This window comes from Orycteropus afer, unplaced genomic scaffold (assembly GCF_000298275.1).
Source record: "Orycteropus afer afer isolate SDZICR_OR568_19922 unplaced genomic scaffold, OryAfe1.0 scaffold00175, whole genome shotgun sequence".
NCBI lineage: Eukaryota > Metazoa > Chordata > Mammalia > Tubulidentata > Orycteropodidae > Orycteropus > Orycteropus afer.
The window spans coordinates 443,468-455,094 of NW_006921762.1; the positions used below are offsets into that span (position 1 = coordinate 443,468).

General features: G+C 37.6%; 1 protein-coding gene across 1 annotated transcript in view; it reads left to right on the forward strand.

Moving 5' to 3' along the window:
- The window catches only part of COP1 (COP1 E3 ubiquitin ligase), a 377,440-nt gene that overhangs the window by 240,671 nt on the left and 125,142 nt on the right, over positions 1 to 11,627 (forward strand). Inside the window, exon 15 of the mRNA XM_007947084.2 lies at positions 4,993 to 5,109. Coding sequence (XP_007945275.2) covers positions 4,993 to 5,109 — 117 coding nt within the window. The remainder of the gene's footprint in view (positions 1 to 4,992; positions 5,110 to 11,627) is intronic.

Sequence of the window (11,627 nt, forward strand, 5' to 3'; positions counted from 1 at the left end):
CTGTTCTAAACTTGGGAAGAAAACTATAAATCACAGGGTAACCTCAAAGAAAAATGATAAACCTTCACATCAAAATAAAAAAGAGGACCAGCATAAATAATCAGCAAATACTAAAACAATAGCAATGAAATAAGTGATAATATGATTCATAAATAAAACGAGCTCAGCATAGAAAATTGTATGGAACAAAGAAATCGACACAATGAAAAAGCACATGACAAAATGACAGCAACAAGTTTATATTTGCTGATAATTACATATCTGGAAAGGTACTTATCTCTAAGATTGATGGAAAACTCCATTGCCTCAACACCAAAGGAATTAACAATCCAATTGAAAAATCTACTTTGGTCATGTCATATAAATACTTCATGGCCAGAAGACGTGAATAGACACTTCACCAAGGAGGATATTCAGGTGGTCAGCTAATAAATGAAACAATGCTCACAGTCATTGGCCACCAGAGAAATGTAAATCAAAACAACAATGAGATAGATATACCATCTCACCACAACACTGATGGCAAGGTTCAGTGGGACAGAAAATAACAAATGCTGGTGGGGATGTGGAGAGATTGGGACTCTCATCCACTGTTTGTGTGACTGTAAAGTGACACAACCACTGTGGAAAGCAATATGGCAATTCCTTAGAAAGTTGGAATTGGAGATAGCATTTCACCCAGCAATCTTATTACTAGGTATATATCCTAGAGAGGTGAGAGCCAGGACAAGAACAGATACATGCACACTCATGTTCATCACAGCAGTATTTACAATAGCAAAAAGATGGAAACAACCTAAGTGCCCATCAGCAGAGGAGTGGATGAACAAACTATGGTACATACACATACTGGAATGCTGTTCAGCACTAAAGAATAATGTAGAGTCTGCAAAACATCGCATAATATGGCTGAATTTGGAGGACATTATGCTGAGTGAAATAAGTCAATCACAGAAGGACAAATGTAGTATTAGTTTGTTGTGGAGGGTCAAGGAAAGATTCATATATGGAGGGAAACTTTCTTTGTTGGTTGCCAGGGGTGGAAACATTGCAAAAAAAAAGAAAAATGCTTTGACCCATGTCACTTCAGTTTTGTCTATTTCACTGTACATAAATTATATTTCAATAAAATGCATTAAAAAAAATACTGTGGTCTTCGAGAAGAACTAACAAATGTGTCCTGGAAGAAGTGCAGCCAGAATTCTCCTTGAAAGTGAGAATTGCCAGACTTCATCTCATCTACTTTGGTCATGTTGTCCAGAAGGACCATTCACTGGAGAAGGTTATCATGCTAGGTGGAGGGTCACTGAAAAAGGGGAATGCCCTCAATGAGATGGAGTGACACAGCGGCTGCAGTGATGGGCTCAGGTATAGCAGGGATTGTGAGGCTGGTGCAGGACTGGGCAGTGTTTCATTCTGTAGTACATAGGGTCGCTGTGAGTCAGTGCCAACTGGACAGCACCTAACAACAACAACATTTAACATTAAAGAAATAAAACATTAGTTTTAAGTAAAAAGTTTATTTCCTAAAGGCAATTAGATAGTATTCAGAACAAGTTTGTTTTTTTAATTTTTATCCTTTAGCATTATAAAATCACTACTTTGATTATTTACTAAGAGGAAAAAAAAAAAATCACTGCCATCAAGTTGGATCCGACTCATAGTGACCCCTCCTTGGCTTTCTGAGGTGGTATCCCTACGGAAGTAGATTGCCCAACCTTCCTTTCAAGTAGTGGCTGGTGGGTTTGAACCACCAGCCTTCTGGTTAGCAGTCAAATGCCTTAGGCACTACTCCACCTCAGCTCCCTTTACTAAAAGAGGAAACTATATATAAATTAGTACAATGTGTTTTACTTGAATTAATTACCCTTAACTTTTCTCCTTGAGGTTGATACATATATGTATATATTTTTGACTTATTTTTTCCTTCTAGAAAGAAGTTGTCATCAAAAAATGTTTAAATTACAATCTTTGAAATTCAATGAAACTCTTGTTGTTAGTTGCCATGAGTCATCTCTGACTCATAGTGACCTTATGTGTAAGAGAGCAGACAGTTGTCTGTTTTTGCATTATCTTCATGATCATTAGTATATTTAAGTCCCAGGTCTTTGTTGGCTGATTTTTGGAAGTAGATCACCAAGCCTTTTTCCCTAGACTGTCTTAGTCTGGAAATGCCTCTCTGACCTGCCCACTGTGGGTGACCCTGCTAATATTTGCAATACTAGTTTCATAGCTTCTGGCATTATAGCAACATGCAAGGGACCACAGTACAACAAAATGACTGAGAGGTATTGGTGAAACTCTTACTACCAAACTTTTAAGGAGAAAGAATGACTTACATACTATTTTCTTATTCTGAAGATGATCTTACTTATGTTTGGCCTAGACTTTTTCTTTTCAACACTTTTATCATAGTTTTATACTTTCTCCATAAAAGTATACTGTTTCATCTTTTTATTTATGTCATCTTAAGATATTCAAATTATTATAATGTGATTTCATCATACCTATTCTTTTTAATAACTCTGAAAGTATATTGTAATCTTATGTAAGTTCCTATTCCTTATCATATTTTAAACCTTGCTAACCTTGTAGCTCACACAGTTATAGTGAATGCTAATCTGTTATACATCAGAAATTATAATCATAGCAGTTACCTTCATGACTTATTTTTTAAATGTTAATGACTTACTCCATTGAAAAATTGACTATGAAATAAGTAAAAAGACTCTCCTCTAATTTAGCTATAATTCTCTTGTTTCTGATTCATTTGTATGCTTAATTGTATTATCATAAAACACTGATATATAACCCTTGGTTATAAAGGTTCTCAGTGAGTAAGGGTTATAGGCACAGTGGGTTTCCCATAAATACTTGCTGTGGATTAATTTTCATTTCCTAGGTTGTTAGAATATAATTCTACCAAAATCCTCTTAATCTAAGTGCTATGTTTGGCATGCAGACTTTTAACTCGTATCTCAGTGCCAGAAAGATTATGTATTGATTGATGTAGCACATCATTCCTATATGGAAAAATAAAATGAATCAAGCAAATGTTGCTATTTACAGTTCTTTTATTTTAATGAGTATTTTCCTCTGGGAAGTCTAATAGATTAATCAAATTGCAAATAGTGTTGTTCTTTGTCATGATTAGTTTTTACTCAGAGATTCCACATGTTAAAAGAAATTCTGTTTTCATGAAATACCATTTCATAGAATTGGTAGATCTAGGAGCTATCTTTATTTTTCCCCCTTCTTTTTAAGGTTAGGGAGCTCTGGTGGTGCTGTGGTAAACCAGTTGGCTGCTAACCAAAAGTTTGACATGTGAAACCCACCAGCTGCTCTGTGGGAGAAAAATGAGGCAGTTTGCTTCTATAAAGATTTACAGCCTTGGAAACCCTATGGGAGTTGCTACGAGTCAGAATCCACTCAATGTCAGTGGGTTTATATGTTGCTGTATTAACCTTCATAAAAAGATCCTTAGATTTGACTATGACTCTGAGGGGAAGTACAATCCAATCTAATTCAGTTCTCTTCTACTTCTGTTGTGGTACCAACTGCAAATACTGTACATCTTCCTTACATCCTAACTGCCAGAACTAGGTCTGACCTCACAAGTTAAAGGGCACAGTCATCTAGAATGTCACATCTGCCTAAGACTTAAGATGCCAGCCAAAGAATAGCCAAGAAGCTTAAGGGTCCCCAAGACACTCTCACTTCTGATCTGCTGGCTACAAATTTGGGGTTTTCACCTACTCCCTTCTGATATCATATGCAACTTTGTAGGTCCCTAGGAAGGGACACTCTCACTTCTGCCCTGCTAACTCCTTCTACTCTCTTGTTTAATAATTCATGAGAAAGACTAACAGAACTCAAGAAAGTGCTGTAGTTACAATTACACTTTTATTATGTATGTCAAACAGGATCTAAATGAAGAGACACATAGGATGAAGTCTGGGAGGGTTCCCAACATCAGCTTTTGTGTTCCAAAAAAGATGCAGTACCTTCCCTCAAGCATTGTTATTTGTCAGTAACCATGAAACCTATGGAGATTCGGTGTCTAGAGTTTTTAAGGGAATTCAATTACTTTGGGAAAAGGGTGTGATAGTTCCTGTGGTACCTGGAGTATGGGAATAGGGGGTATGATAGTTGCTTCCGTACCTTGTTATGCAGGGACTTACCTTTCTACTTCTAATTTCAAATCAGATCCGTTTTTAGGGTCATATAGCTTCCTTCTCCCTCAGCATTGGACATCTCAGTATTTATCATTGGAGATAGACTAAATAACAATTACAGAAACATAACTTTAAATTAGCATAGTGCCTAAGGCACTTGACTTCAAACCCACCAGCCACTCTTAGGAAGGAAGATGGGGCAGTCTACTTCCGTAGTGATACTGCCTCAGAAACCCAAGGAGGAGTCGCTATGAGTTGGGTCCAGCTCGACAGCACATAACAACAACAACAGCAACAGCAACAAATAGTTTTAAACTCTGTTATTTTAGGCTTAGTTAAATCGCATGGCTAAATCCTACATAAAATTTTAAAATCATGGAATTCTTAATTGAAAGATAAAATGAGAACTCCCAAGTGATTTAAAGATATTACTTCTTCTGATATATAGCACACATATAAAAGTCTGTGTGTGTATGTGTATATATATATTTATATATAGCAGATATGTACTATTTAAGGAATACACATGTACCCACCACTTGAGTCTAGATGGCGTTTTTGCCCCCTTTCTTCATGCCTTAGTTGTGGGGCCATGTTACCTGTCAGTATGCATCCATTATTTATCCATGATGATTTCTGACAATGAAATTGAGCTGTCTTGGTACCAGTAAGGTATTTGTTCAGTTTAAACATTTTTGTTACTAGATAAACAAAATATTTTAGATTTCCACAAAAAGTGGATCAAGAAGCAGATATTCAAAGTTACAGAAGCATTTGCTAATGTTGTATTTCTCATTTTATTGTCCTTTGCTCTTAGTGAAGCTGTGGTCTACCAACCTAGACAACTCAGTGGCAAGCATCGAGGCCAAGGCTAATGTGTGCTGTGTCAAATTCAGCCCTTCTTCTAGATACCATTTGGCTTTTGGCTGTGCAGGTAAGAAATGAAAGCAGATTTGTTTTCCTTTAATGATGATTGAGCATCATGACTAGGATAAGAAAGCATTTTAAAGAAAATAACAATTCTTGTAGGTTTAAATTTTATTTTAATTATTAGACTAAATTAAAAGTATGCAGTATGCCATCTTTACTCATCTAGTGCCATGTCTTAATTTCACTATTCTGTCACGTACGTTATTACATAGAGGTGAGATTCTTTTTTTGGTTATTCTTGTAAGTCTTTGTATGTATGAGTTAATGCTTATAACTTAGGTCATAATGATGTTTAAACAATTAAACTATATTATAGTTTTGCATAGTCACAGGAAACCTTTCTCTTTTTTAAGGACGTCTATTAGTTTCTTCAACAATTATTATTACTATGCACAAAGCACCCATCTAGATCGAGTGAATAAGACAAAGTCTTGTTTCATGGAGTATATGTTCTCAAAAATGTTAGCGATTGTTATTTTTTAACTTAAAAAAAACATAACAACAAACTCACTGTCATCAAGTTGATTCCTAGTCATAGTGACCCCCCATGGGAGTCTTTTTATGAGCGTAAACAGTGACATATGTTTTATTGACATATATATTTACCATCCACGCACAAAAAAAAAGACAAAAGCAGGAAAAAAAAAGAGATGGACTGCCAAAGGGACAGAGAGGCTGCATCTTCTGACCTCCTCTAACCCCACAAGAGGAAGACAGAATCACCATCAGTAGCTCAAGGCCTATCCCTGTGAGGCTAGACATGCTCCCTCCCTCCAGCCTTTTCACCAACCCTGACACCAAGTGTTCCTCCCACAGTACCCACTACCACTCTGCTGGGTTCAGTAATTCACTGCAGTGGCCACACAGAACTCACAGACTATGGGGTTAATTAGGAAAGCAACAGACTACAATTCAAGTTCAGGAACATGCTCAGTCTCTCTTAGCCCGCCGTCTCTCAGCCCGCCGTCTCTCAGCCAACAGTCTCTCTCAGTCTCTCTACCAGCAGTGCATGTTTCTTAGTGTCTCTTTCCCAGCAGTGCGTGTCTCTCGTGTCTTCCAGCTGGCAGTGAGATTCCTCCTGCCTCTAGGAGGGTTCCTTTTGAGCATTGCAGAGTGACCAAACTAACCAACATCAGAATTCTGTACACCTGAGAGAGAATGAACTTCCCAGAAAACTACTTCATGTTGCTTCCAACAGAAATACCAAAGTTGGATAACTTTAACAATCAGGAGCTACTCAGTTGCTCACAGCAAATTCCACCATAGAGTTTACAAAGACTTATGGCTAGAAAAGCCACATTATGTAATTTACTATACCACATGGACTAACGTGTAGATGAAAGCAAAATTCTGTTTTAATTAACATAGAAATTTTTTTCTCCCATGGTTGAGTATTATACTTTTCCATTTGAATCTACCATCCTATTTTTCAAGTCCTCGTTTTGTTACTTACTGGAAATGTGACTTTGGCAAGTCAGTTGACTTCTCTGCCCAAGTTCCTTATCTTTAAAATAGAGATAGCCATTTGCAGCTGTTAAAATAATTATGAAAGATGCTATATATAAAGTTCTTAAATTATAGTTTTTAGATATTTTTTTAGATATTTTCATTATTAATATTTTATTATTGTGGTAGTTGGGTTAGTGTATCAACTTGGTTGGGCCTGGTTAAGTGGCTGGGCAACTGGATGAAGTGTTCCCCATGATGAGACTGGTAATCAGCTTCATGGTGAAATCTACTGTGAGTAGCTACCTTAGGGATGTGGTGTGCTTCCTTTATATAAGAAGCAGCTTTGGGAATGGTCTCTAGCTTATGGCACGTTTGAACCCTGCATGTAGCCTAGTCATTGTTCAGCAGCCTGCCATACCCTGCCAGTCTTGCGACTTTCAATGGACTTGAATTAATGGCCTACCATGTGGTTTGGTAACATCAGGACTGTGCCTTTTTACTTGTCAACCTTGGGCTTGGCAGCCTCAGCAGCCAGCTGCTGCTGAGTGAAGAAAAGCCTCTAGCTTCAGTGGGCTTGGAGCAGGAGGCAGAGCTGAAGCCCAAGGTTAGGGGTTTCACCCAGCCCCTAGAGCCTGACACTTTGAACCCAGACTTAAAGCCTCCAAACTGTAAGAGAATAAACTCCTGTTTGTTAAGGACATCCTATTTGTGGTATATTCCTGTCAGACTGGCACTAGATAACCAGAACAATCATGTATGCAATTAAAGTTCACATTCCTAACTTATTCAGAGTTTTAATGATATGTGCTGTTTTATACTCACGAGCCATTGATCATTATGTAGGGATAGAAGTTATTAGCAATATCTATTTAATATATCTACCATTCGTCTGTCAGTTCTTCATACTGTGGTGGCTTGCGTGTTGCAGTGAGACTCAAGGCGATGTCACTGGTATTTCACATTCCACCAGCACCACCCATTGTGGACAGATTTCACCAGAGCTTCCAGACTAAAAAAGACATGGAAGAAGGAAGGGACCATCCACTTCTTAAAGAATTGGGCAGTGAAAACCTTATAAATAGCAGTGAAGCACTGTCTGATACATTACTGGAAATCTTTATGAATAGCCCTGAAACATTGTCCAATACAGTGCTAGAAGATGATCACCTCAGGTCAGGAGGCAGTCAAAATACAACTGGGCAAGAGCTCCCCCTCAGAGCAGGGCAGACCTTAATGATGTGGATGGAGTAAATTTTCAGAACTTCCAAGAGGAGGTTTGCTGAGGTGGGACAACTCAAAATGAGGAGAAACAACTACAAACATCCATTAATAATGAGAACATGGAATTCACAAAGTATGAAAGCAGGAAGGTTGGAAGTTGTCAAAAGTGAAATGGTATGCATAAGATCGGTATCTTAGGTATTAGTGAGCTGAAATGGACTTGTTTTGGCCATTTTGAATCAGACAGCCATATGATCTACTATGCCAGGAATGACAAATTGAAGTGGAATGGCATGGCATTCATCCTCACAAAGAATGTTTGAAGATCTATCCTGAGGGAAGACCAGTTATTACTACTACTATTCAAATTTATGCACCAACCACCAAAGCCAAAGATGAGGAAATTTAAGATTTTTACCAACTTCTGCAGTCTGAAATTGACCAAACATGAACTCAAGATATGTTGATTATCATCGGTGACTGGAATGCAAAAGTTGGAAACAAAGAATTACCAGTAGTTGTAAAATATGGCCTTGGTGATAAAAATGCTGAAGATTGCATGATAGAATTTTGCAAGACCAACAACTTATTCATTGCAAATACCTTTTTCCAACAACATAAACAGTGGCTATACACGTGGACTTTGCCAGATGGAGTACCCAGGAATCAGATCAACTAAGTCTGTGGAAAGAGGTGATGGAGAAGCTCAGTATCTTCAGCCAGAACAGAGCTAGGGGCTGACTGTGGAATAGACCACCAACTGCTCATATGCAAATTCAAGTTGAAGCTGAAGATAATTAAAACAAGTCCACGACCCAACATATAACCTTGATTATATCCCTCCTGAATTTAGAGACCATCTAAAGAATGGATTTTATGCATTGAACACCAGTGACCAAAAACCAGAGGAATTATGGGATAACATCAAGAACATCGTCCATGAAGAAGGCAAAAGGTCATTAAAAAGACAGGAAAGGAAGAAAAGACCAAAATGGATGTAAGAAGAGACTCTGAAACTTGCCCTTGAATGGAGAGTAGCTAAAGCAAATGGAAGAAATAACAAGATGAAAGAGCTGAACAGAAGTATTCAAAGAGGAACTTGAGAAAACAAACTCACTTATTATAATGAAAAGTGCAAAGTTTTGGAGTTAGAAAACCAAAAGGGAAGAACACACTAGGTATTTCTCAAGCTGAAAGAACTGAAGAAAAAATTCAAGCCTCGAGTTGCAACATTTAAAGATTCTTTGGGCAAAATATTGACTGATGTAGGAAACATCAAAAGAAGATGGAAGGAATACACAGAGTCACTGTACCAAAAAGAATTGGTTGATGTTCATCCGTTTCAGGAGGTGGCATATGATCAGGAAGCAATGGTATTGAAGGAAGTTGAAGGAATTGACAAAGAACAAGGCTCCAGGAATTGACAGAATACCCATTGAGACGTTTCAACAAACGGATGCCATGCTGGAGACACTCACTCGGATATGCCAAGAGATTTGGAAGGCAGCTACCTGGCCAACTGACTGCAAGAGATCCATATTTGTACCTATTCCAAACAAAGGTGATCCCACACAATGTGGAAATTATCGAACAGTATCTTTAATATTTCATGCAAGTAAAATCTTACTGAAATAATTAAAAAACGATTGCAGCAGTGTATTGACAGAGAACTTCCAGAAATGCAAGCTAGATTCAGAAGAGGACGTGGAATGAGGGATATCAGATGGATCTTAGCTGAAAGCAAAGAATACCAGAAAGATGTTTACTTATGTTCTATTGACTATGCAAAGGCATTTGATTGTGTGGCTGATAACAAATAGTGAATATCATTGAGAAGAATGAGAATTCCAGAACACTTAATTGTACTCATGTACATAGACCAGGAGGCTGGCGTTCAGAACAAGGGGACACTGCATGTGTTAAAATCAAGAAGGAAGTGTGTCAGGGTTGTATCCTTTCACCATACTTATTCAATCTGTATTCTGAGCAAGTAGTTTGAGAAGCTGGACCATACGAAGAAGAATATGGCATCAGGATTGCAGGAAGACTCATTAACAACTTGTGTGATACACAGACAACACAACTTTACTTGCTGAAAGTGAGGGTGACTTGAAGCACTTATTGATGAAGATTAAAGACTACTGTCTGCAGTATGGTGTACACCTCAATATAAAGAAAAAAGTCCTCACAACTGGACCTATATAAGCAGCATCACTATAAATGTAGAGAAGATTGAAGTTGTCAAAGACTTCATATTACTTGATTTTATAGTCAACACCAGTGGCAGCAGCAGTCAGGATATCAGAGGACATAAATCACTGGGCATATTGGCTGCAAAAGACCTTTCAAGTGCTGAAGAGCAAAGATACCTCCCTGAAGACTGAGGTGTGCCTGACACAAGCCATGGTATTTTCAGTTGCCTCATATGCATGTGACAGCTAGAGAACGAATAAGGAGGACTGAAGAAGAGTCGATGCTTTTGAATTGTGTTGGTGAAGAATACTAAAAATACCATGGACTGCCAGAAGAACTAACACATCTGTCCTGGAAGAAATGCAACTGGATTCTTCCTTAGAAGGGAGAATGGCCAGACTTTGTCTCACCTACTTTGGTCATGTTGTCAGAAGAGAACATTCCTTGGAGAAGGATATGCTTGGTAAAGTCAAGGTTCAGCAAAAAAAGGGAAGACACTCAACGAGATGGATTAACACAGTGGCTACAACGATGGGTTCAAGTATAGCAAGGATTATGAGGATGGCGCACAACCAGGCAGTGTTTCGTTCTGTTGCACATAGGGTTACTATGAGGTGAAGCCAACTCGATGGCACCAAACAACAACTTAGTATTATTTCGAATACATATTGAGTGGATTGAGATAATTGAAGGAAAAATATGTACTGCCTACTTTGTTTCCACCAGTTTTTAAACTATAGAGCCAAAACTGGAATTGGATTTTAGATTATAAACTTCTTAAATTCATAGGGCTATGAATGAGGAGAGATTTCAGTTACACTCTTAGACATTATTATTTTTTAAAAATATATTGTGAGGTTGCTTTTCAGCAGATGGAAGTTTTATTGTTTTTAAATATTCATATGGCCTATGGAGTCACTAGTTACAGAATATATATAATCACCTGTTCTGATGATAATGCCTTCTAACAGACACTAGGAAAAATACACTTTTGAAACAAATAAATGACTTCTGTTTAATAGAGGCAAAGGTTACCACTAGGCAACATCACCTCTCTTGCTAAAATCATCCTTACATAATTAAGTAACTAATGTAGCAGCACTTTCTCTGGACTTACACTGATGAAAGCAGACAGTGATTGATAGACTGGTGACTAGCTAGGAAGCTAGCAGGGTAGGGGGGAGTCTATAGTTTTTCAAAGGTGAATGTAACTTCATGTTTTTCTCAGTAACCAAATACATCCCCTCACTTTGTTTGCCTTGCTCTCTCTCCTTTTCACTTCTGATCAAGTCCCATTTCTTTTCTAAAAATCTAAGTTTTTTTTCTGAACCATTTTCACCCCTGCTCAAAACATGAAGGTAAAATACTAAACTTGTTATATGTAAAGACAAATAACCTCAAAAAATCAACCAATCCTCTCACCCTGAAGTTTAAAAAGCATTTACAGGAATGAAATCTTAATTAAAGAGTATGAAGCCTGATTAGCTTTTCTGATTTCACAAAAGTTGAATAATCCTTTATAGCTGCTGTAAAATATCTATATTTTTAATGGTAGTTTATTAAAAAAAAAGAAATAGTTAATTTCATAAAATAATATTCAAAGTTTTATGCCTTTTACTATGTTGTTGTTGTTAAGTGCCGTCGAGTCGTTTCCGACTC